At 44.7% G+C, this 26,267-nt stretch overlaps 2 protein-coding genes and 2 non-coding genes across 4 annotated transcripts in view; 1 reads left to right on the top strand and 3 right to left on the bottom strand.

The window, feature by feature from the left end:
• LOC137318777 (zinc finger protein 850-like) overlaps positions 1-6,710 on the bottom strand; it is a 33,242-nt gene extending 26,532 nt beyond the window's left edge. The window contains exon 1 of the mRNA XM_067981428.1: positions 6,541-6,710. Within this exon, the coding sequence (XP_067837529.1) occupies positions 6,541-6,710 (170 nt within the window). The remainder of the gene's footprint in view (positions 1-6,540) is intronic.
• Positions 3,270-3,363, top strand: trnay-gua (transfer RNA tyrosine (anticodon GUA)). The gene is made up of 2 exons: positions 3,270-3,306; positions 3,328-3,363. It is a non-coding gene; the product is annotated as a tRNA-Tyr (tRNA).
• Positions 6,711-7,129: 419 nt separating the features above from the next.
• Positions 7,130-25,190, bottom strand: LOC137318776 (zinc finger protein 436-like). Its single transcript, XM_067981427.1, has 3 exons — positions 25,028-25,190; positions 14,205-14,449; positions 7,130-8,881 (listed from the first exon to the last, which is right to left on the bottom strand). The coding sequence occupies exons 1-3, from the start codon at positions 25,188-25,190 to the stop codon at positions 8,021-8,023; spliced, it is 1,269 nt and encodes a 422-aa protein (XP_067837528.1). The 3' UTR covers positions 7,130-8,020.
• trnak-uuu (transfer RNA lysine (anticodon UUU)) lies at positions 17,708-17,791 on the bottom strand. The gene is given in 2 exon segments: positions 17,708-17,743; positions 17,756-17,791. It is a non-coding gene; the product is annotated as a tRNA-Lys (tRNA).
• Positions 25,191-26,267: the final 1,077 nt, after the last annotated feature.

Here is a 26,267-nt window from a genome sequence, read left to right as displayed (position 1 = left end):
CCCGGGGCCGCACTCGGGGTTTGTGAAGCCCCCGCCCCCTCCCCCGGGGTTTATTAACCCGCTCCCCCCGCCCATCTCTCACCTGTTGCGGACACGATCTCGGCCTCACTCCCCGCCCGCCGCGCATGCTCAGCTCACACTGCCCGGGTGATTGACGGGAGCTCCGGACCAATAGGAAGAGCGGAGAGGGACTGGAGGACCGAGCGGGCGGTTGGTCCTCCAACCAATGGGAGTGTGTGAGGGGCGGGACTTGCGGCACCGAGTGGGCGGGGCTGAGCCCGGATCTCCCTCATTGGCTGAAAGTCTGCCTCATTTTGAAAGCTGATTGGTGTGAAACTCTTGGGGAAAACTGGCCCTTTGTGTTGTGGAGAAAAACCGATGGAACCGAGTGGGTGGAGCAAAGATTTCAACATTGGGAATGAAATGGATTAATTCAGGACAGACAGCAGGGATTATTGGAGGGAATAACACAGGGTGGGGATAAAATGCAATGGAGGTTGTGAAGATGGATTGTTAAAAAGTGTTTGAGAAGATGCCGGACAGGAGGCTTGTTGATCAGATTCAAGCTCCAGATCCCTTTCAACCCTCACACAACACAAACCCATCAATCTCAATATTGAACATTTCAATCGAGCCCCAGCATCCACAGCCTTTCGGGGAAGTGAGTTTATGATTTCCACCACCATTTGTGTGAAAAATTACTTATTTTGCTCATAAATGACCTCGCTCTAATGTTAAGATCATCAAGAAGTTGGCAGATGGAGTATCATGTGGGGAAATGTGAAATTATTCACTTTGGTGGGAAGAATAGAAAAGCAGAATATTTTTTTAAAAGGTGAGAGACTAAGAAATGCTGTTGTTCAGAGGGTTTTGGGTGTCCTTGTACACGGATCACATGAAGTTAATACGCAGGTACAGCAAACAATTAGGAAAGCAAATGGTATGTTGGCCTTTATTGCAAGGGGGTTGGAGTATAAGAGTAAGGAAGTCTTGCTGCAGTTATATGGGGCTTTGGTGAGACCACACCTGGAGTACTGTGTACAGTTTTGGTCTCCTGACCGGAGGAAGGATATACTTGCCTTCGAGGGGGTGCCACAAAGGTTCACTGGATTGATTCCTGGGATGAGATGGTTGTTGTGTGAGGAGAGATTGAACAGAATGGCCCCATAATCTCTGGAATTTAGAAGAATGAGAGGTGATCTAATTGACACGTCTAAAATTCTTAGAGGGCTTGGCAGGGTAGATGCTGAGAGGCTGTTTCCCCTGGCTGGAGAGTCTAGAACTAGGAGGCATAGTCTCAGGATAAGGGATCTGCCATTTAGGACAGAGATAAGGAAAAATTTCTTCACTCAGAAGGTGGTGAATTTTTGGAATTCTCTACCCCAGAGGGCTGTGGACGCTCAGACGTTGAATATATACAAGAATGAGATCGAGAGATTTTTGGACACAGAAGGACTCAAGGAATCAGGCAGGAAAGTGGAGTTAAGGTAGAAGATCAGCCATGTACTTACTGAATGGCAGAGCAGGCTCGAGGGGCCCACTCATGCTCCTATTTCTTATGCCCTCTTGTTCTGGATTCCTCCTCCAGATTAAATCATTTCTCTGTATCTACCTTATTGAATCCCTTTATTATTTTAATCATCTCGATGAGATCACATCTCAATGTTTTAAACTCATTGGAATAAAAACCAAGTTTATGCAACCCGTCCTCATAATTTAATCCTTTTAACCCCGGCGTCATTCTGGTGAATCTGCACTGTATCTTTCCCAAGGCCGATTTATCTCTCCTTAGGTTCGGTGCCCTGTTCTCCAGGTGGGGTCTGACCAAGGTTCTTTACAACTGAAGCATCACTTCTGTATTCCAACCCCACTCAAGATAAAGATCAACATTAAATTAGACTTGTTGATTATTGTCAAGATTTGAAAGGTATTTGCAAAGGATTCGAGGGGATCTTAGAGTTGGAATTTTTCTTTATTCTGTCCACTCAAGGAGTTTGATAACAGACTTACTCCTTTGAATTTAGTGCTGGATTATTGGGCCGTGATGTGTTTACTTGTTTGTATTTTGTTAAATACATTTGCAGAGTGGATTTAAATCGAAGCCGAGATTCCCAGACCTGATGCTCTATTCACACATCGAAGGTGAGAGAGATGCTGTGGGACACACGATAAGTCCAGTAGCTGAAAGTGATTCACAGACTGGGTTTTGTGTTTAGTGATCCTGGGTACATTACTGATACCTTCCCTGGATCCCAAGGCTGGGAGAGGCACTCGGGAAGGACCGGGAAACTGGGACTTGGCCATGAGAGTAATTGAAGGTATGAGAACTGAAATCATCTGAAGTGAGAAAGGAGAAAAGGCATAATAATCGGTAATTAGGACATCAATTAGTCTCTTATCTTGAATTCATCAAGTAATTGACCCATTCTGTTTTAAACAAAGTTGATTTATTTGACATAGATCCAGAATATTGAATTTCAGCCCAGTTACAGCGGTTATTAACATCATCAGAAACAAATCCCAACTGCCAGAATGAAGTTCTGCTGCTGAAACCCTCATCCGTGCCTTTGTTTACCTCTAGACTCGACTATTCCAATGCTCTCCAGGCCCGGCCTTCCACTTTACATCCTCCGTAAACTTGAACCCACAATCTCCAGATCAATAATCAGTCGCATTATTCATTGTGTCACTGGCCCAGGCTGTGGAGAACACGGAGCAGCTCACACTCCCACAGCACTGCGGTATGAGCAGGTACCGAGTCAGCCTCAGTCATGATCACTGGAATCCACGAGTCCGGGTGTGTCAAAGGTGCACGGTGAACAATCACCAAAGTGAAACATTTTTGCCGCTTCCCTTCGATACCTCAGCTGGTCGAGCGACAAGACTGTCGTGGAAAATAAGATAAAGTCATCCTTACGTGATTTGTTCAATTCCTGCTCGAAGGAGTACGCGTGATTTTGCAATAAGCAGCAATTAGTTCAAGGTCGCTCTCTTAACTTTACAGGCACCTTACAGATTAACATGTTGCCATGAAGGCACAGGACGCCTCTTTTCCTTTCTCAAACCTTAAAACTTTCTGTGTCTGCCCAAACAAGGCTGTTTTGCCTCTGCTCACCAGCAGGGAGTGCTTTTGAGCAGCAATACTTCAAAACACTCAGCTCTGGCTTTCAGGCAAAAGAAGTCTTCGATCAGCACCGGACTCCACGAGTCTGAACATGTCAACAGGCGCACGGTGAACAATCACCAAAGACAATTCTTTGTATCGCTTCCCTTCGATAGCTCAGCTGGTAGAGCGGAGGACTGTAGTGAATTAAACAAAGTAAAGTCATCCTTAGGTCGCTGGTTCAATTCCGGCTCGAAGGAGTGAGTGTGCTTTTGGAATAAGCAGCAATTACCTCAAGGTCGCTCTCTTAACTTTACAGGCAGTTTACAGATTAACATGTTGCCACTGAGTCACAGGACACCGCTTTTCATTTCTTGAAGCTTTCTGTGTCTGCCCGAGCACGGCTGTTTCACTCGAGCATTTGCCTCTGCTCACCAGCAGGGAGTGCCTTTGAGCAGCAACACTTCAAATCGCCCTCAATTTCAGGCAAAAAGGTCTTCGATCAGTCAGTCAGACAGGGCTCACGCTGCTCCCTCAGGCTCGGGCGGCTGTTGCTTTCCGGTGACCTCGTCTTCCTTCCGCAGGCTCGGGCTCTTCTCAGCATCATTCATGATTACTGTGGCTTCCCGTTCTGCTGTTCCTCACTTGCTGATGCTCGATACCGCCGATTGGAGCAAAGTATTTAATATATTCAGGGAGCGGCAACCCAGGCAAGATTTCTCTGCTGGTCGTGGAGCAGCTTGGAGGTGAGTGCGAGGCGGGAACTGTGAAGGGCGATTTACAAACAGCAAACGAGGAATTAGCTCAACTGGTGGAGCGCTCACTTGGCATGTGAGAAGTAGCGGGATCGTTGATTATATTCTCCACTCACCGATTGTCTTGGTGCAATTATACAGAAACAAGAGTGTTGTCACTGAGTCCATAGCCCATGAACTTCCTAAATTTCACTGTGTGTTTGGGTACAGAGAGGTCAAGGGGCAGCAAATCTTTTGATGTGCTGCAGTCAGCAAAAGTTCTTGATTTTGCTATGCAGAAAGATGGAAAGATGAGGTGAGAGATGGAAAAAAATCTTCGTAATCCCTGATGCCTTCTCTGAAGATTGAATTCATGACTTTCAGATTATGACACTGAACCATTGCTTGCTGCACTAAGAAGGCACTTACCAGGTATGCAGCCAGGCAGCACCAGCAAGTAGGACAGCTTGCAAGGTATTGAATGTGATAAAATAATGCAGAGTTTGCAAAAAAAAATTCCAAGCCCGATCGGAGTCGAACTTATAATCTTGTGATTTTTAGTCAAATGCCTTATCCATTGCACCACTGGCCCCAGTTATAGTGAGGAAGTAGCAGTAGGAGGCAGTGGGCATGGCGGAGGCACTAAATAAATACTTTGTATCTGTCTTCACCAAGGAAGAAAATGCTGCCAGAATGTCAATAAAGGAAGATGTCGTTGAGATACTGGATTGGCTAAAAATTCATAAAGAGGAGGTACTTGAAAGGCTGTCTGTACTTAAAGTAGAAACGTCACCTGGTCCGGATGGGATGCATCCTCGGTTAGTGAGGGAAGTAATGGTAGAAATTGCAGAGGTACTGGCCATAATCTTCCAAACATCCCTTGGTATGGGGGTGATGCCAGAGGACTGGAGAATTGCAAATGTTACACCATTGTTCAAGAAAGGGTGAATGATAAAACCCAGCATCTACAGACCAGTCAGTTTAACCTCGGTAGTGGGGAAAGTTCTAGCAACGATAATCCGGGATAGAATTAGCAGTCATTTGGACAAGGATTAGGGAAAGCCAGCACGGATTTGTTAAAGGCAAATCGTGTTTAACTAACTTGATCGCGTTTTTTTGATAAGGAGCAGAGAGGGTCGATGAGGGCAATGCAGTTGATGTGGTGTGTTTGGACTTTCAAAAGGCGTTAGATAAAGTGTCGCATAATGGGCTTGTCATCAAGATTGAAGCCCATGGAATAAAAGGGGCAGTAGCAGCATGGATATAGAATTGGCTAAATAGCAGGAAACAGAGAGTAGTGGTGAACAGTTGTTTTTCGGAATGGAGGGAGGTGGGCAGTGGTGTTCCCCAGGGGTCGGTGCTGGGACCACTGCTTTTCTTGATATATATTAATGACTTGGACCTGGGTATACAGGGCACAATTTCCAAATTTGCAGATGACACAAAACTTGAAAGTGCAGTGAACAGTGAGGATAATAAACTGTGAGGAGGAGAGTGATTTACTTCAAGAGATTCCCAATTCGATTCGGAAATGCAGCGGATCCGTGGCTCTAACGCAGGCGGACACCCTAAATGGGAAGATATGGAGGACAAATTAGGATAAATGTGATGGTGGCCGGGGATGAGACGGGATATTAAAGATCTTGTGGTGGGATGTGTGATTGGTGCTCGGTGGATGGGGTGCCAATCAACCAGGCTGCTTTGTCCTGGATGGTGTCGAGCTTCTTGAGTGTTGTTGGAGCTGCACTCATCCAGGCAAGTGTAGAGTATTCCATCATACTCCTGACTTGTGCCTTGTAGATGGTGGAAAGGCTTTGGGGAGTCAGGAGGTGAGTCACTTGGCGCAGAATACCCAGCCTCTGACCTGCTCTTGTAGCCACAGTATTTATATGGCTGGTCCAGTTAAGTTTCTGGTCAATGGTGACCCCGAGGATGTTGATGGTGGGGGATTCGGTGATGGTAATGCCATTGAATGTCAAGGGGAGATGGTTAGACTCTCTCTTGTTGGAGATGGTCATTGCCTGGCACTTGTCTGGCGCGAATGTTGCTTGCCACTTATCTGGCCAAGCCTGGATGTTGTCCACGTCTTGCTGCATGCAGGCACAGACTGCTTCATTATCTGAGGGGTTGCGAATGGAACTGAACACTGTGCAATCATCAGCGAACATCTGCATTTCTGAACTTATCATGGAGGGAGGGTCATTAATAATGCAGCTGAAGATGGTTGGGCCTAGGACACTGCCCTGAGGAACTCCTGCAGCAATGTCCTGGAGCTGAGATGATTAGCCTACAACAACCACTACCATCTTCCTTTGTGCTAGGTATTACTCCAGCCACTGGAGAGTATTCCCCCGATTCCCATTGACTTCAATTTTGCTGTTCAATTTTGTCCCCGTTAATGAAAATTGGAACTATGTGAGCTACCTTCTAATCTCAGGGGACTATCGCCGACTCTATTGAGCTGTTGAAGATACAGGCAATGGGCTCACAGAGCACCCGTCCCATCTCTTTGAACACCCGGGGGTGGATATCATCTGGACCTGGAGCACAATCCATTTTGAGATTTCATATTTTATCCAAGATCACATCCCTTTCTATTTTAATATTTATGATGTTATTGTTGACAGCACATCCCACAGCTGGAATCTGAGTATCATCCACAGGAGTGTAGACTGATGAGAAATACTCATTTAACAGCTGTACCATAGCCCAGGGATCTGTCCTGAACTGTCTTTCAGTGGACCTAAACCATCTTTAATGGTCTTCTGACTCCTGACGTAGCTGGAAAATCTTTTACTATTATTACCACAATTGTGCACCATCTTCTTTTCCAAAGATCTCTGAGTTTCTCTAATGGCTGCTTTTGTCTCCATCGATTGTGGGTGATATTTGTCCCAATTCTCCTGTAAACTGAATTGATCCTGATCCGATCTGGGTTAAAAGTAAGACAGTTCTGCGAGTCAGGAATCATTCACCCCGAGACCTACACTGACATGTAAGGTTTCCTCTGGTTCCTCGGCATATATTTGTCAGGATACCGAAACCCAGCTTTCTCACAGTCCACTCCTGGAGGCCCCACTCCCTGAGCCTGCAACCTTCAGCAGGGTCAGTGGTGGAGTCCCGCAGCGGGGGTGATCCCAGAGTAACTGTCGAGATCGCCCCCACCCCGTGAATGGTCAGGGTCGTGTATCTTTCATTATCCTGGTGTCTAACACAAAGACATCAATAAAACAGGGAATTCTGGAAACACACTGCAGGTCCTTCTTTACCTGCAGATCAAATGACTGTTGTATAATTGTACCAGCAGTTAACAGGCTCCTGTGAATTAACTCTTCATTATTTTATTGCACACTTTAACCCACTGATTTTAAATGGGTTTATTTTCGCCTGCCTTAATTGGTAGACTCAGGACTGTCACACAAACAATTTAAATCTTCATAGAATAATTACCAGTTATTTTTAGACTGGAGACTTAAACCTGCCGTTTCACTTCCAGTCAGGAATCGATCACAGTTTTACACCAATCTCTGATTTGACAGCACTTTTCCAGCATTCACCATTGTCCTTCTTGAATCCATTGGAAAGGACCCTTCTGTTCCGTGCCTAGGAGATCTGAACCATGAAAGAGAGCGGCTGGGACACATTTCTTACACGCAAGATAAACCCGCACGGCGACTTTACTGTCAGTGAAGAGAGACGAGAAAGACCAAAGTGCCGTTTGCCCCTCTCAGTGTGGCCCTGAAGGACTGTGTCCAGGCTGAAGTTCTGTTCCCACCGGACGATCCTCCCCGCAGATTGTCCTTTCTGAGCTCCAGACAGGCGATGCTAAACACTCAGGTGGGAAAGACCAAAATCAACAATAAAGTGTTTAAAATAAAGCTGATTTATTTTACAGATATTCAGAATATTAAACTCCAGCCCAGTTATAGGGGTTATTAACATCAGAAGAAACAAACCCCAACTGTCAGAATGAACATGGTTCAGTCCTGGATGGGATTAACAGCAGAATCCAACCCCTGCAGTCATATGTGAACTCGCTGGTGTCTCAGCACGTGTGATGACTGAGTGAATCCCTTCCCACACACGGAGCAGGTGAACAGTCTCTCCCCAATAGGTGTGAGTTGCTGTGTCAGCAGTTCATTTCTGCTTTTGAAGCTCTTCTCACAGTCACTGAGTTTAAAGGTCACTCAATAGTGTGAACAAGTTGATGTCTCAGAAGGTGGGATGAATTAGTGAATCCCTTCCCACACACGGAGCAGGTGAACAGTCTCTCCCCAGTGTGAGCGTGTTGGTGTTTCAGCAGATCATTTGTGCTTTTAAAGCCCTTCTCACATTCAGAACATTTAAAAAGTCTCTCCCCAGTGTGAGTACGTTGGTGTGTCAGTAGATTCCTTTTGCTTTTATATCTCTTCCCACAGTCAGAACATTTAAAAGGTTTCTCATCAGTGTGAACTCGCTGGTGTCTCAGCAGGTTGGATGACTCAGTGAATCTCTTCCCACACACAGAGCAGGAGAATGGCCTCTCCCCAGTGTGAACTCGCTGGTGTATCAGCAGGGTGGATGACTGAGTGAATCTCTTCCCACACACAGAGCAGGAGAATGGCCTCTCCCCAGTGTGAACTCGCTGGTGTTTCAGCAGGTTGGATGACTGAGTGAATCTCTTCTTACACACGGAACAGGAGAATGGCCTCTCCCCAGTGTGAATTCGCTGGTGTCTCAGCAGGGTGGACGAACGAGTAAATCTCTTCTTACACACAGAGCAGATGAACGGCCTCTCCCCAGTGTCACCGTGCTGATGTCTCAGAAGTTTGTTTCTGCTTTTAAAGCTCTTCCCACAGTCAGAGCATGTAAAAGGTATCTCATCAGAGTGAACTCGTTGGTGTGTCAGCAGGTGGGATGACTCAGTGAATCTCTTCTTACACACGGAGCAGATGAACGGCCTCTCCCCGGTGTGTCTGCGTCGATGAATTTCCAGCTGTGATGGGTAATTGAATCCCTTCCCACAGTCCCCACATTTCCACGGTTTCTCCGTGGTCCGGGTGTCCTTGTGTCTCTCCAGGTTGGACGATCAGTTGAAGCCTCGTCCACACACAGAACACGTGTACGGTTTCTCCCCGCTGTGAATGGTGTGATGTTTTTTCAGGCTGTGTAACTGGTTAAAGCTCTTTCCACAGTCAGTGCACTGGAACACTCTCACTCGGGTGTGTGTGTCTCGGTGCTTTTCCACTCACACTGATGTTTCAAATCTTTTCCGAAAGACAGAACAGACAAACATTTCTCCTTCCACATTCAAAGGCCGATGATATTCAGGTCCTGATGAATCGAGTGACTCTGTCAGATCTTGACGTGGTCTTTGGTTTGAGTTTCCTGTCTGCAAATCCACCCCTTCAAATACCCTGTAAAAGGAGTTTATAAAAGTTATCACTGTAAGTACAGGATAAAAATTTAGAACAGACAATTCTCGTTTCTATGGAACATTCTTTACTCTCTTGTTCCTCAAAGCTATAAATCCCCATCCCACACACTCTCCCTCCTCCCTGAGCTGAAATCCAAACCCATCGCATCATCTTTCAGTGGTGCTAAACCATGAGTGAAAGGGAGAGAGAGGAATGTGAGAGCGTGAATATGAGAGAGGGAATGTGAGAGAGTGAATGTGAGAGAGTGTGAAAGAGTGAATGTGAGAGAGTGAATGTGAGAGAGTGAATGTGAGAGAGTGAATGTGAGAGGGTGAATGTGAGAGAGTGAATGTGAGAGAGTGAATGTGAGTACAGCAGTGGGCTCGGTGTGGAGAATGAAGTGGGGCAGGTGGAGCATGTTTCAGTGGGGCAGCAGTGATCATAATCTCATTAGGTTTAGAACAGTTATGGAAAAGTACAAGGGACAGTCAAATGTGAAAATACTTAACTGGAGGAGGGCTAATTTCAGTGAGTTAAAAAGGGATCTTGTCCAGGTGGATTGGAATCAAAAATTGGCAACAAAACAGTAATTGAACAATGGGAGGCCTTCGAGGAGGAGTTGGTTTGAGTACAGAGCAGACAGATTCCCACGAGGAGGAAAGGAACGGCCTCCAAAGCTGGAGATCCCTGGATGACAAAAGGTGTAGAGATCGTTATTTCTCCTTCATTTTTAGACGCTCCCTGACCGATCACTATTTCTCCTTCATTTATAGACGCTCCCTGACCCACCATTATTTCTCCTTCATTTATAGACACTCCCTGACGGATCAGCATTTCTACTTCATTTACAGACGCTCCCTGACCGATCACTATTTCTCCTTCATTTATAGACGCTCCCTGCCCCATTATTTCTCCTTCATTTACAGACGCTCCCTGACGGATCAGCATTTCTACTTCATTTACAGACGCTCCCTGAGAAGTCCCAGTTTACACCGCGCAGGCGCGGGGCCGCGGCCTTTTGTTGAGAGTTGGTCCGGAGCGAAACGGGAGAAACCGGAAACCGGCGGGTAGTGAGGGGGGATAATGTTCACTGTTTTATATTCGGGTCTGGGGCCGCACTCGGGGTTTGTGAAGCCTGAGCCTGGGCCTGAGCCCGGACCCGGGCCCCGGGGTTTATTGATCCTCTTGCTCCGATCCTCTCACCTGCACCGAACGCGCTCCTCCCGCAGCCTCGACTGACCGCGCATGCTCAGGACACGCTGCGTTATCATGAGTCACTAATGCGCCTGCGCACTGGGCTCCTCTGATTCAGATAGGGCATAATCTGTACCGCGCTGCATGCTGGGTGCTACAGCCGCCATTGCTAATCGTAATGTCTGTACGAAAAGCAAAAACATTTGAAGCAGGGAGAGCGCGTTTGGATCAAGGATAATGAAATAAACTGAAAGCCCAGCCCTTCGTGCCATTTAAACCGGCACAAACACACGGCATAGAAGCCCCCCCCCCCCCCACACACACACTTTGGTGAACTCCAGAAAATATTTTATTCGGTAACTTGTATTAATTTCGTTTTATTAATTGTTGCAACTGACGGGTTCAATTAATGTTTATTTTCCAACTGCACCTCAGAACCGTCAGTTTCTCAATTAATCCCGCTATGGTGATTAACGAGATATCCGGACCAAAAGGAGCAGCAGGAATTTATTGCAATTTCCTGTAACGAGTGGGGTGCCACAGCGATCAGTGCTGGGGCCTCAACTTTTTACAGTATATAATAATGGCTTGGATGAAGGAACAGAGTGTCTTGTGGCCAAATTTGTTGATGATACAAAGATATGTGGAAAAGCAAGTTGCGATAAGGACACAAAGTGACTGGTAGATGGAATATAATGTGGGAAAATATGAAGTCATGCACTTTGGGAGGAAAAATAAAAAAGCAAAATATTATTTGAATGGAGAAATACTACAAAATGCTGCGGTACAGAGGAATCTGGTTGTCCTCGTACATGAAACATAAAAAGTCAACATACAAGTGCAGCAGGTAATCCGGAAGGCAAACGGAATATTGGCCTTTATTTCGAGGGGGTTGGAGTGTTAAAGCAGGGAAGTCATGCTACAACTGTACAGGGTGCTGGTGAGACCACATCTGGAGTACTGCGTACAGTTCTGGTGACCTTATTTAAGGAAGGGCATACTTGCATTGGAGGCAGTTCAGAGAAGGTTCACTCGGTTGATTCCGGATATGGAAGGGCTGTCTTATGAGGAAAGATTGATCAGGTTGGGTCTATAATCATTGGAGTTGAGAAGAATGAGAGGAGATCTTATTGAAACATACAAGATTCTGAGGGGACTCGACAGGGTAGATACTGAGAGGTTGTTACCCCTCATGGGGGAATCTAAAACTAGGAGGCATAGTCTCAGAATAAGTGGTCGCCCGTTTTAGACGGAAATGAGGAGGACTTTCTTCTCCCAGAGGGTTGTGAATCTTTGCAATTCTTTACCCCTAAAAGCTGTGGAGGCTGAGTCATTGAATACATTCAAGGCTGAGTTCGACAAATTTTTGATTCGCAAGGGAGTCAAAGGATATGGGGAAAGGGCGGGTAAGTGGAGTTGAAGTAAACATCAGATCAGCCATGATCTCATTAAATGGCGGAGCAGGCTCGAGGGGCCGAATGGCCTACTCCTGCTACTATCTCTTATGATCTTATGGTCTTATGGTAAATTGACTGGAGGGATGAGCGGACAGTTGGTCCTCCAACCAATCGGAGTGTGTGAGGGGCGTGAGTTGCGGCACTGAATGGGCGGGTCTCAGCCCAGATGTCCCCATGTCTGAAGCATCATCGTAAAAAAATAATTTATCTTAAGCTCCAGGAGCAAACTCGACCTTTCTGTTGTGGCTTGAAACAGATGAAACCAGATGAGGTGGAGCAAACATTTCAACATTTGTTGGATAAACACATTAATTAAGAATAGCCAACATGGATAATTTGAGATAACTCGAGTCTTCTGATAAAGGGAATGTAGCGGTGGTTGTGCAGATGGATTGTGCAAAGGTATTTGATAAGATGCCGGACAGGAGGCTTGTTGATAAAATTAATACTCACGGTATTAAAATGAATGCGGCAGTGTGGATAGGAAGTTGTGTAAAGGGCAGAAAACAGAGAGTAGTGTTTAATGGATGTTCTTCAGACAGGACAGATGTAAACAGTGGTGTCCCCCAGGGTCAGTGTTGGGACCATTGCTCTTCTCAATACAGAGAATGATCTGAGCTTGGGTATGTGGGACACAAGGTGAAAATCTCTCGATGACGCCAAAATTGGCAGCGTGGGGAACTGTGAAGAGGAGTCAGTGACGTCATTGTGACGTCCACAGGTTCGGAAACAGGCAGGTGAAGTTTAATGGAGAGAAATGTGACGTGATAGATTTTGAGAGGAAGAAAAATGAGATGAAATGTACACTAAATGGTCAAAGTTTTAAAGTAGAGGAGCAGAGAGACTTAGGGGTGGAAGGTTCTAACTAATGCATTGTCTTATTAATGAACAAGTCTGAGAGTCAGCAACTTTAATACCTTATTAAGAAATATATGAACAAATTCTCTTCCCTCTACCGCACCGGAGTAAACATGCAAGTCCCCCGTGCAGACGAGATGAACCCTCTGGATGGAACATCAGGCACCCTGAGCTTGATCTCCGGTGTCTCCACTCCCGACTGCCCCTTACATCAGTATCCCATCACTTTTATACACTGTAGTGACCCAACCCTGTCACTGGAGCTGGAACTTCCCTTGTCTGTGGTTTACAAGGACACATTGCTTGGTTCCTAGCAGTTATTTTTATTCAGTAGCATTCTCATGACCCCTGAACTACCTTGCTTACTGTTAATTAGAATCATGGAATCAAAGGAATTTACGGCACAGAAAGAGACCGTTCGGCCCATCGCGTCTGTGCCAGCCGAAAAAGAGATATCCAGCTTAATCCCACTGTCCAGCTCTTGGTCTGTCGCCTTATAGTTTACAGCACTTCAAGTACATACCCACGTACTCTTTAAATGCGATGAGAGTGTCCGCCTCTACCATCCTTTCAGGCAGTGAGTTGCAGACCCCACAACAATTGGGCGAAAGAATTTCTCCTCAGCTCCCAAATAATCCTCCCATCAATCACTTTAAATCTATGCCCCTGGTTACTATCCTATCTGTGAAGGGATATGGGTCCTTCCAATCCACACTAGGCCCCTCATAATTTTGTACACCTCAATTAAATCTGCATTCAGCCTCTTCTGTTCCAAAGAAAACATCTGTTACCTGACTCTTTTAATGATGCCGACCTTTAACTGTAACTCACAGTGTCTGAGCAGTTACCGTTATCATTGGACTTTTATGTATCTTCTTGTGCTCCATCTTCTTAACAACACAAGCTGATCACAGCAATGTTTTCTTCAAATGGAATCCCAGTGTGAAAAAATGCACAATTTCAGAGCGAAGCATCATATGCAAGATTGATGGGAGATGCGACTGGAGATAATGGGCCTGGGGCAGTGAGACCATCTCTTGAGCATTAAGATATTCAGTATCCGAAGAAGCTGGGAGATGAGATCGTTGTGTCTATTGATCCAGGTATCTGCAAAATCCATCGTCTCTCAACACCCAGCATCATTCTTCCCCTCTCCTGCTTTCCAGTTAAGGTTTTTTACTCGTTGAGTCGCAGTATTTGCTTTGAACATCTATTTCACCGGCATCTGGAGGAGCAGAGGAAGCTGGAGATAAAGTAATGACAGAAACAGAAGGAGATGGCTCGTGATGGCAGAATCTTGTGTGTGTCAATTGCTTCAAGTGAGACATGACAGTCCTGCGTTGCCTTGCACCTTTCCCAGGAGCTGCACTGATTCGGTGCGTGCGTTTTGGAAATGGAAACAGTTCCACCAGCAGCTTGTGGTAATATTTCCCCTCACTGTCCATTTCATGTACCTGCCTACCCGCACTTGGTGCTGTCGTTGTCTGAACAACTCTTTCATGTTCGAACAGTAAATTCCATTTTGTGCGAGCAACTTGTCTGGGACGAAAGTGACGTAAGTTTCAAAGGGACAAGTCGGAAAGGCAGCGTTGGTCTGCTTGCTTGAATGAAAATTGCAGCGGATTCGCTGGTGGTCTCGTGCTGAGGATTCGGAGCTCTCGCCGCCGCGGCACCATGTTTGATTCCCGATCAGGGAACTTGACTTTCCTGGTGTTGTGCAAAATAGCACCAACCAAATTCCCCCGACTGAGCGCAAAGCTCGCTCCTGATCAACATGAGCAATTTCACCGCTCCTGCCTGAACAGCCAGCAGCCCATCATTCTTTAATTTTAAAACCCATAAGAGCGATAAACAATGCACTTTCTTGCCTTCTGTAAAATGCCTCCTGTTCGAAAGTCGTGCCGCTGATCAAAGTCTGCATGAAGTTTTCTTGCCATTTCTGTCATGATTTGGAAAAGATCTGCTGCCTGACACTTTAAATGTTGAAGAACCTTTAAAAGTAGATCACAGTGTCCTAACAGTCACTGTTATCATTAGCCTTTGATGTATCTTCTTTTACTCCATTTCCTGAACAACACCAGCTGATCACAGCTTCGTTTTCTTCAAGTTGAATCCCAGTGTGAAAAAATGAACAATTTCAAAGCTAAGCTACGTGTGCAAGATTGGAAGGAGAGTGCGAGTGGAGATAATTGGCTTGGATCAGTGATCTCTTGAGCATTCAGACATTCATTATCTGTGAGAAGCACGGAGATTATATTTTTGTCGAGATTTATCAGTGTAGAAAAGAAGCAGGGAGTTGAGATCCGTTTGTCCATTCATCCTGCTATCTACAAAATCCTTCGCCTCCCGATGCCCAGCATCTTTCTTTCCAACCCCCTGATCTGCAGGGAAGTCTTGGTTTCATTAATTCTCCGTGCTTGCTGCAAACATCTAATTCACCTGGCAGATCTGGCCTTGTCTTCCAGTCATAATACATCCCATCGTGCTGACATCATGTTAGCAACTCAAGATAAGCTGACTTATGTTCATGGAATGCATTCGAGCCAGTTTTCTGGATCAATATGTCGAGGAACCAACAAGGGAACAGGCTATTTTACATCGAGTATTGTGTAATGAGACTGGATTAATTAGTAATCTTATAGTCAATGATCCTCTGGGGAAGAATGATCAGAATATGATAGAATTTCATATTGAGTTTGAGAGTGATGTCGTTCAGTCCGAAACTAGGGTCTTAAATTTAAACAAAACCAATAACTTAGTTATGAGGGGTGAGTTGGCTCAGGCAGTTTGTGAAATTGGATTAAAAATATGATGGTAGATTAGCAATGGCGAACATTTAAAGACATAATTCATAATTCTTCAACAAGATTACATTCGCTTGAGGATTAAAAACTTCACCGGAAAAGTGGTGCAACCTTGATTAACTGGAGAAATTAATGATAGTATTAGGTTAAAAGAGGCTTACAATGTTGCCAAAAAGAGTAGTAAGCCTGAGGATTAGGAGGGTTTTTAGAAATCAGCAAAGGATGACCAAGAAATTGCTAAAATGGGAGAAAATAGAATGAAGGTAAACCAGCAAGAAATATTAAAATGGATTGTAAGAGCTTCTCCAAGTATATATAAAGCAAGAGATTAGCGAAAGTAAACATGGGTCCCTTGGAGACAGAGACAGGAGAATTTACAATGGAGAAAACGGAAATGGCAGAGACGTTAAACAAGTATTTTGTATCTGTCTTCACAGTAGAAGACACAAAAATCATACCACAATTATTGGGGAACCAAGGTTCTAATGAAAGTGAGGAACCTAAAGCAATGAAGATTAGTAATGAAAAAGTGCTGGAGAAATTAATGGGACTAAAAGCTTACAAATTCATTGGACCTGATGGCCTACATCCTAGGGTATTCAAAGACGTAGCTGCAGAGAAAGTGGATGCATTGGATTTACCTTCCAGAGTTCCCAGGATTATAGAAAGGTCCCCATGGATTGGAAGATACCAAATGTAACCCCACCATTCAAGAAAGGAGGGAGAGAGAAAACAGCGAACGACAGGCCATTTAGCCTGACAATAGTAGTAGAGAAATTTTGAGAACCTATTTCTAGGGAAGTGGTAACAGGGCACTTAGAAACTCATAATATGATTCGGCACATGGAACACGGTTTTATGAAAGGGAAATCGTGTTTGACAACTCTATTAGAGGTTATGAGGGTGTAGATAGCAGGGTAGATAAGGGAGAACCAGTGGATGTAGAATATTTGGATTTTCAAAAGGCATTCGACAAGGTGCCACACAAAATGTTGTTGAACAAGATTAAGGTTCATGGGATTGTGGGTAATATATTAGCATGGATGAGGGATTTGTTGACGTACGGAAAACAGAAAGTCGCAATGAACAGGTCATTTTCGTGTTGGCAGGTTGTAACCAGTTGGGTGCCGTGAAGATCAGTGCTTGGGCCTCAGCTATTTACAATCTATATTAATGACTTAGATGAGGGAACCGAGTGTAATGTATCCAAGTTTGCTGACGATACAAAGCTAGGTAGGAAATTAAGCTGTGAGCAGGATGCAAAGAGGATGCAAAGTGACACAGACAGGTTAAGTTAGTGGGCTAGAAGTTGACAAATGAAGCATGAAGTGTGGAAATGTGAGGTTATTCACTTTGGTAGGAAGATTAGAAAAGCACAATATCTTTTAAAAGGTGAGAGACTACGAAATGTTGATAGTCAGAGGGATTTTCGTGTGCTTGTACACGGATTACAGAAGGTTAACATGCAGGTGCAGCAAGCAATTAGGAAAGCAAATGGTATGTTGGTCTTTATTGCGAGGTGGTTGGATTACAAAGATGAGGAATTCTTCCTCGAATTATATAGGGTTTGGTGAGACCGCATCTGGAGTACTGTGTACAGTTTTGATCTCCTTACCTTTGGAACGATAAACTTGCCTTCGAATGGGTGTAACAAAGGTTCACTAGATTGATTCCTGGGATGCGAGGGTTGTCCTGTGAGGAGAGATTGAGTAGAATGAGCCTATATTCTCTGGAGTTTACAATAATGAGGTGATCTCATTGAAACATATAAAATTCTTAGAGGGTAGATGCTGGGACGCTGTTTCCCCTAGCTGGAGAGTCTAGAACTAATGGTTATAATCTCAACATAAGGGGCCGGCCATATAGAACAGTGTTGAGGAATAATTTCTTCACTGAGAGGGTTGTGAACCATTGGAATTCTCTGCCCCAGAAAGCTGTGGATGCTGAGCCATTGAATAGATTCAAAACTGAGATTGGTAGATTTTTGGACACCAAGGAACTCAAGGGAGATGGAGCGAGGTCGGGAAAATGGAGTTGAGATCGAAGATCAGCGATGACGCTGTCAAATGTCGGAGCAGGCCACTGCATGGCCAACTCTTGCTCCTTTCGCTTCTGTTGGTCCGCTGGAAAAGCAGATCTTGCCAGCTGTTTTAAAATTTTGAGCCTGAACAGGGACTTGAACCCTGGACCCTCAGATCACTACCTGTTTTAAAAGTCTGTGCTCTACCGACTGAGCTATTCAGGCTCGCTGTTGGATTGGTTTCCATCATACAGATTCATGGTAGGACTCAGAATTATACCTGTCGATTTCGAATTTGGGGGAGTATCACTTTTATACAATTTCCAGCATCGTGTTGAGGAGAATCCTTGCTTCTGTTGAACATGATGTATGAAACATGGACAGCGAACTCGTGATTTTGCAACTCTTCTTGTTTGTACAAAATGTCTTGTCATTCGTTAGCAGCAGTTAAAAATAACACTTTACCCAATGGCTCAAAAGCTAAACTTGTTCCACAGGGAGCTGGAAAATGCCTCTCGACGTTTCAGCCGATCAACAATTGAAAGCTGAATAATTTCACCCGTCACACCGTGACACCAGGCAGCAGATTTTACTCCCGAATTTTCCCGACACGACACTTCAAACCGATGAAAACCTACTTCACGTAAAGAAGAATTGTGTTTTTGGTTCTTTCGATTTAAAGATGTCGTGCCGGCCGCTTTACCATTTCAGTTGTCGCCAATTGCCCCCTCTCCCTCCATTTAACAAATAAACTCTCACCTGCCATTGCAAGACGGTCGGCCAGAGGAGCCTCAGTGCCCACATGGGGACATGAAGAAGTCGATGCGTTATGGAACCGGTTGTACCTTGAACTCCAGTCAAAATGTTGAGAAGTTTCAACTACCTTCGACGGCGCTGGAGCTCACAACCCCAGCATTAATCGAGCGTATAATTATTGTAGAAGTAACACGCGCTGACCCAATGCGCCACTGGAGCCGCGCACGGTCTGTGTCACCAGTGCTCCCATCAAACAGCTTCATCCTCGGTCTCTCAATTATCGCTTCGTGATCTTTCCCACACAGAAGCCTCCAACCAAGACGCGATTCGTTGAACATCCGCAGTGACCGTTAAAAGCCGTGGCATCTGAAACAAAACCCCAGGCGATAAGAACTTTGAATTATATTATTATTATTAACTTAAGGACAATTATTTTCATGCTACTTTGAGGATTTGGGGAAATTGGGAGCTGAAACTAAGAAACTCTCTCTGAGCTGTCGGTGATTGGAGAGATGGGCGTTATTTCATTTGAAAACCGAGACTCGGAACTTTCTGATGGAGAAGTGTGACAGAAGATTGTGGTTCGTGGGAGTTTCCGGGGAGGTCTAGAGGAGAGGGAGAAAAGTCAAAGTCACAGTTGTGACAGTTCATGTGCTCTGCTTATCTGTAATATTTAGAAAGTAATGTACAACACAGGACAAACCAGTTTGGTGTCGGTTATTACTAAAAGTCCCGGGTTCAAAGGCGGATTTGTGAAGAGGGAACGGATTGAACCGCCAGACCGATATCATTCCCCATGAATCTGAAGCGTCTTTCAGAAAACGGCAGTGCGAACTGTTCTGTTCGTGTCATGACTTGAAAGACCCTTCAATTACCGACAGTATCTTTGAACGAGTTGTTCAACAAAACCGCGATAGAAACCGCTTTGCATTCGTCAAACGTGTCGGTGAGGATATTGGGGTTGATAAGAGTCGATTTCAATTAGTTGAAATCTCACCATGTGACCGCAGAATCGAGTTTTTCCTGCAAGTCCTGAATTGAAGGGAAAGGCGCAACAAGCAGGTCGGAGAAATGAAGAGCAGAAAATGTGGATAAAACTTGCACGAGTGGAAATCCCTGTCTGTTGGAAGACTCAGTACCCAGTGGTGGAGAGGATTGGTATTTCAAGCTGTCTCACAGCTCACACACACACCATTGGCTCATTTAATCACCTTCAACAACTCGATTACATCATCACTTAATCTTCTATACACAAGGAAATGCAAACCTTGTCTATGCAACCTGTCCCGCATAACTTCACTATTTTAGCCCCGGGATCATTCTGGTGAATCTGCGCTGCACTCCCTCCAAGGCCAATATATCCTCCCTGAGGTGTGGTGCTCAGAACTGAATGCAGGACTCGAAATGTGGTCTCAGCAGAGTTTATATAACTGTAACATAGCGTACACCCCTTTGAATTCCAGCTCCCTTAAGATAAAGGCCAACATTCCATTTGCATTTTGGGTTATTTTTTGTAAATGCCCACTGACTTTTAGTGATTTCTGCACTTGGACCCTTAAACATCTTTCCTCCTCCACAGTTCCTAGCTTCTCACCAGTTAGAAAATATTCTCACCTATCTTGCTTCCGTCCAAAGTTCATACTTCCCCATATTGAAAGATTGAACAGACTGGGGCTCTTTTCCATAGGAAAGAGAATGCTGAGGGGTGACCTGATATAGGACTTCAAGATTATGCAAGGGTTTGATAGGTCAGATGTAGATAAGGTGTTTGCACTTTTGGTGGTGAGGATTCCAAAACTTGGGGCCAAAAAAAAAGTCACTAATTAATCCAATATGGCATTCAAGGGAACCATATTTACCCAGAGACTCGTTAGAATGTGCAACTCGCTACCTCAAGAAGTAGTTAAGACGAATAGCATGGATGCGTTTACGGGGAAGCTAGATAAACACATGGAGGAGAAAGGAATATAAGGGTTTGCTCATAAGATTAGATGAAGAGGGGTTGGAGGAGGTTCGTCTGCAGCATAAACAGCGGCATAGTCCAGTTGGGCCGAATTGTCCGTTTCTGTGTTGTACATTCCATGTAATTCTATGAAAGCTCCATCTGCCACAGTTTTACCAACTCACTTAATCTATCAATTTCTCTTATAACTTTATGCTCCGACCTGCACTACTCACTGTGCCTCCTAACTTGGTGTCGTCGACAAACTTGGATAGACGGCACTCATTCATTCATCTACGTCATTTATCCATATAGTAAAAAGCTGATGCCCCGGTACAGATCCCTGGGGGACACCACTAATCACATCCTGTCAATTTGAGCACAGATGCATTATCCCTACTCTCTGTCTCCTATCTCCCAACCAACTCCCTCCCCATGTCAATGTGTTGTTTTAATTTCCATGTGCTCCCATTTGTGTTCACAGTCTCTTATCTGGCACCTTATCGAATGCCTCTGGAAGTCAATATACATATAACACCCAGAGACACTCCATTATCTACCGCGTTATTATATCTTCAAAAAGTTCAACTAGTTTCGTTGGACTTGACTTCGCCTCAACAAATCCATGCTGGCTCTCTCTGATCAATTCATGTGTATCCAAGTGCTCAGGCATTCTTTCCCTAATAACAGATACTGGTAACTTCCCCACAACAGACGCCAGAATAATAGGTCTGTAATTTTCTACTTTATCTCTCCTCCCCTTCCTAAATAATGGAGTGACGTTGTCAATTTTTCAATCCATGGAACAATTCCTGATTCAAGAGAGTTTTGAACGATCATGACTAAAGCATGTACAATTTCCTCACCGATTCCTTTTAATCCCCTGGGATGGTCACCATCAGGTCGTGGAGATTTGTTTATCTTTAGTCTAATTATTTTCTCCATTGCCATTATTTTACTTACACTGAATCCCCTTGATTTATTTTCAGTTTTCCTCGTGTCTCTGGGATATTGTCCTCATCCTTTTCTATGAGTATTTAGCAAGTCTGCCATTTCCTGATTTTCAATTACAATATCGCCCCCAACCATCTTTCAAGGGCCCACATTACTCCAAGTCACCCTTCTTTCTCTTTGTATACTGTTAATACCGTGAGAGTATCCGTATTTTCCTTCTCAAGTTATTCTCGTTTTCCCTTTTTGCACCTCTTAAGATTTTTTAAATTTCAGCACCACGATAAACAACACTTCGCTGTGAAATTTGCTTCATTAGTTCTTCAGTGTCAGAGCGAGAATTGTCTGATCCTCCAATTTATTTAATGTAACAAACAAACACAAGCAAACATATCCATCCGTGTATCAACGCACTGATGGACACACAAAGATAAACACAGCTTGAAACGCAGTCAGTATCGGGATTCACAGGGAAACGGGCAACCGAAATAGACAAAGATGGAACAGTCTGAACCCCCAACAGAATGTGACGTGTGGCTGATAGATATTAATGAGAGGAGGTGAAAACCACAGCCAAGAATTTGTTCCGTGGCTTAGTTGGTTAAAGCGCTTGTCGAATAAACAGGAGATTCTGGGTTCATCTCTCAGCGGTGCCTTTATGTAATTTATGATGTTGAGTGAATCTGACATGCGAAAACAGATAGTATGGTGTTTGTCCTTGTTCAGAGAGTCAACACAGAATTGATCAAAATGTTTCTTCAAAAATGCCCTTTCAATTTTCAGATCGACCTCTCATGGAATCTGACCGTAGCACGTCAATGAAAGGACACGTTCTTGTCTCTGGGCTGGTTGAGGTCGGGGTATAATTCTCGATTCGAGAGTCGAAGCCCGAATTTAACCCGGGACTTTTGATCTTGACCTGCGGTTCAAACTTTCGCAAAGAGGGGAAAGAAGTCCCCAGATCACTCCACTTGAATCTCAAGCACCTTCGGAAGAAGTTCAGTTCAAACAATCAGGACTTTAAAGGCACCTCAATGACCTGCACTTACATTGAACGAGCGTTACTAACAATTGCATTCGACCTTGAAACCGCTCTGGGCTTTCATCTCACTGAAGCAGAGTGTGTCCGCTTTGTATCTGTGAGCATGTCGGTGACGAGGTTCGCTTTGATATTGGTCGCTTACAAATTTTAAAATTTCACCAAGCATCGGGGAAAAGGAACCGAGAATCGAATTGTCCCTGTAAGTGATGAATTGAAGGGATTGGTGCTCCAAGCAGATCTGGAAAATGCACAGTGCGGTCGATCAGGAGTTCCAAATCCACCCTCTCGCCACTGGGCGATCATATTAACTGAACTTTACTCTGGCCCAGTGTCACCGCGCTGAAATCGAGTATTTCTCCGGCACGTTTCTCTTAACTTCATAGTTGCTGATTTAAGAGTGAAGACCGGCTCGTTGGATTTTCACTCCTGCAAGCTTCAATCATTCATTTTGGACTGACAGTAGACAAATGTTATAATGGTCACTGCAACCTCAAAGATTAGCTGAGTGAATTATTGGTTCAGTCGGTAAATTCTTCACCTGTCTCGTGGTGCTATCGTTTGACGCGAAGGTTTGATGGTTTGATCCCTAATTTTATTTTCCCTAAGGATTCATCACCTCAAAGTTCCAGGGTTTCAATGTGTGTTTTGTCTGCAAGAAAATGTACCGTGATGATTGCCGGCTGAGCAGGGCTGATATTCCACCATTTACCCTGCGGTCGGAGAGCAGGCACATCAATCATATAAAGGAATGGAACATTGGCTTCACGGAAATCACAATTCATAACCCATTTATTTTAAGCGGGTTTATTTTAAATGAGTTAACGCCTGCCTTAAATGGTCGACTCAGGACTGTCAGACAAAGAGGTTAAATCTTCAGAGAATAATTACCACAGTCATTTTTAGACTGAATGCCGCACGGCCACTTTGCTATCAGTGAACAGAGCCAAGATAGACCAAAGTGCCGTTTGCCCCTCTCAGTGTGGCCCTGAAGGACTGTGTCCAGGTTGAAGTTCTGTTCCCATCGGACGATCCTGCCCCCAGATTGTCCTTTCTGAGCTCCAGTCAGGTGATGCTAAACACTCAGGTGGGAAAGACCAAAATCTACAACAAGATGTTTAAAACAAAGCTGATTTATTCAACAGAAATCCAGAAAATTAAACTCCAGCCCAGTTATAGGGGTTATTAACATCAGAAGAAACAAACCCGAAATGTCAGAATGAAAATGGTTCAGTTCTGGATGGGATTAACAGCAGAATCCAACTCCTGCAGTCACTTTTGAACTCACTGGTGTCTCAGCACGTGTGATGACTGAGTGAATCCCTTCCCACACACGGAATCATGGAATCATAGAAAATTACAAAACAGTAGGAAGCCATTCGGCCTATCGTTTCTGTGCCTGCCGAAAAAGAGCTATCCAACTTAATCCTACTTTCCAACACTTGGTCCATAGCCCTGCAGATTACGGCACTTCAAATGCACATCCAAGTACTTTTTAAATGAGTTGAGGTTTTCTGCCTCGACCACCCTTTCAGACAGTGAGTTCCAGACCCCTAACAACCTGTCCGCTTTTGTGTATCCTGTTACTTTTTCACCGCTATCCGGAAGTCTATAAACAACTCCCACCAAAGTCTTGTATTCTATTCTGTTACTCATTTCTACGCAAAGCCTTTCTACTGCGTGCTCACCTTGACTGATATCTCTTCTTTCCAATGCAGTAATAGTATCCCTCATCAATATCGCTACTCCACCGCCTTTTCCAATGCCCCTATCCTTTCCAAACGGCTTATAATTTGAAATATTTATCTCAGTCATGCCCAGTTTGTCGTCAGGTCTCAGTGATGAGCACTACGTCATGCACTATAAGCTTAATTTACGCTTCTAATTCACTTGTTTTATTTCTTATGCTACGTACATTAGTGCATAGAACATTTAATTGGGCATTGGAACTTGTCCGACCTTTATGCCCTGATGTTGTTTTTAACATCCTTGGTAAATAAGGTTGGTGAGCTGCAGACACAAGTGGTAACATGGGATTATATTACAGTGTCAATAATGGAGACCTGGCTCAAACAAGCGGAGGAGTGGCCACTTAGATATTCCAAGCTACAACGTTTTCAGGAAAGGCAGGGGAAAAAAGGAGGGGGGGCGGGGCTAGAGGGGAGCAGGCACTATTGATCAAAAATACTGTGACAGCGGTAGAAAGGGTTGACATGCTTAAGGGTTCAAAGGCAGAATCTATTTGTTTAGAATTAAGGAACAATTGAGGAGCTATTCCGCTGCTGGATGCTGGACCAAATAGTGGGAAGGAGATAGAGGAGCAAATTGGCAGGTAAATTGGAGAAAGATGCAATAATTTTAGAGTAGTGATAAAAGGGAACTTCATTTATCCGAATATAGACTGGGAAATAGCAGTGTAAAAGTCAAAGAGGGCGAGCAATTCCTGAAATGTGTCCAAGAGAAATTTCTTAATCCGTATGTTTTCAGCCCAACGAGGAAGGAAGCAGTGTTGGATTTATTTAGGGGAAAGAAGTGGGGCAAGTGGAGCATGATTCTCTGGGGGAGCATTTGCAGCAGGTTTAGTGTAGTTATGGAAAATGCAAGGAAATATCAGGTATGAAAATACTCAACTGGGAAGAGCGAATTTCAGCGAGTTGAAAAGGAATCGGGTCCAGGTGGATTGGAATCAAAAATTGGCAGGTAAAACAGTAAATGAGCAATGGGAGGCCTTGAGTGAGGAGATAGTTCGGGTCCAGACTGGACACATTCTTACTCGAGGAAAGGTTGGGCATGGAAATCGAGAGCTCCCAGGATGACAACAGAGTATTTGAGACAGCATTTTGTACAATCTGAATACCAATGTCCGGACAGGTGTGCCCGCGGTTCTCAACCACAACCTCGTCACCTCCACGCTGACAGATAAAAAGCGGCCACATTCTGCTTCAGTGAGATGAAATCCGAGAGCGGTTTCAAGGTCAATTGCAAGTGCAAGCAGAATGCATTCAGAGGACGTGAGATCATTGAGATACCTCCCAACACCCTGCCAGTTTGAACAGCAGCTCAAGATCAAAAGTCTGGGGGGGTGGGGGGGAAATGAGGGCTCGTCTGGGATTTGAACCCGGGATCTCTCACATATTTTAAACAACAAACCCGAAGCGAGAATCATACCCCCAGACCAACGAGCCCGCTGAAAAAAAAAACAAGTAGTAGTTTCTGAGTAACAGCGGCCACTTTCCCCAAATCTCCCTGAAAGTACCGTAAACAAAAATGTGTCCGTACATTAGTGAAGAATCATAAAGCCAATTTCTTCACTGTTGTGTTTTGTTTAGGTCTCCTGACGCTCATAAAGATGATTGGGGACAGTTGATGAGTTATGGGTGTGAGGGCGCAGAAACTCCGGTGTGAGGGCGCAGAAACTCCGGTGTGAAGGCGCAGAAACTCCGGTGTGAGGGCGCAGAAACTCCGGTGTGAGGGCGCAAATACTCCGGTGTGAGGGCGCAGAAACTCCGATGTGAGGGCGCAGAAACTCCGGTGTGAGGGCGCAGAAACTCCGGTGTGAGGGCGCAAATACTCCGGTGTGAGGGCGCAAATACTCCGGTGTGAGGGCGCAAATACTCCGGTGTGAGGGCGCAAATACTCCGGTGTGAGGGCGCAAATACTCCGGTGTGAGGGCGCAAATACTCCGGTGTGAGGGTGCAGATGCTCGGATTTAATGGTGCAGATACTCCGGTGTAATGGTGCAGATATTCCGGTGTAATGGTGCAAATACTCGGATTTAAGGGTGCAGATACTCGGATGTGAGGATTTGTTGCCGCGACTGAAATGCGGCTTAGAACTGTTGTTATTATCCAAGGCAGCGCTGCAGGATCCTTTCATGATCTCTCACAAATCAACTGAAACCCATCGGAATGTGAATACAATTTTGCGTTTCCAAAATAAAAGGGAGTGAGATTCATTGTGGAAACAGTCTGGCGTCACTCACTGCAGAAATATCCATGTCAGAGTGAAGCGGC

Source organism: Heptranchias perlo, unplaced genomic scaffold (assembly GCF_035084215.1).
Source record: "Heptranchias perlo isolate sHepPer1 unplaced genomic scaffold, sHepPer1.hap1 HAP1_SCAFFOLD_73, whole genome shotgun sequence".
Lineage (NCBI taxonomy): Eukaryota > Metazoa > Chordata > Chondrichthyes > Hexanchiformes > Hexanchidae > Heptranchias > Heptranchias perlo.
The sequence above is the reverse complement of the archived record's forward strand: the minus strand, read 5'-3'. Positions and strand labels throughout refer to the sequence as shown.

Coding starts and splice junctions, on each gene's coding strand:
- LOC137318776 (XM_067981427.1), bottom strand. CDS start 25,190: ATGTGGCCGCTTTTTATCTGTCAGCGTGGAGGTGACGAGGTTGTGGTT. Junction 14,450..25,027: donor CATGCCCAACCTTTCCTCGA/GTAAGAATGTGT, acceptor GCACAACACCAG/GAAAGTCAAGTTCCCTGATC. Junction 8,882..14,204: donor AACGACAGCACCAAGTGCGG/GTAGGCAGGTAC, acceptor GAGAGACACAAG/GACACCCGGACCACGGAGAA.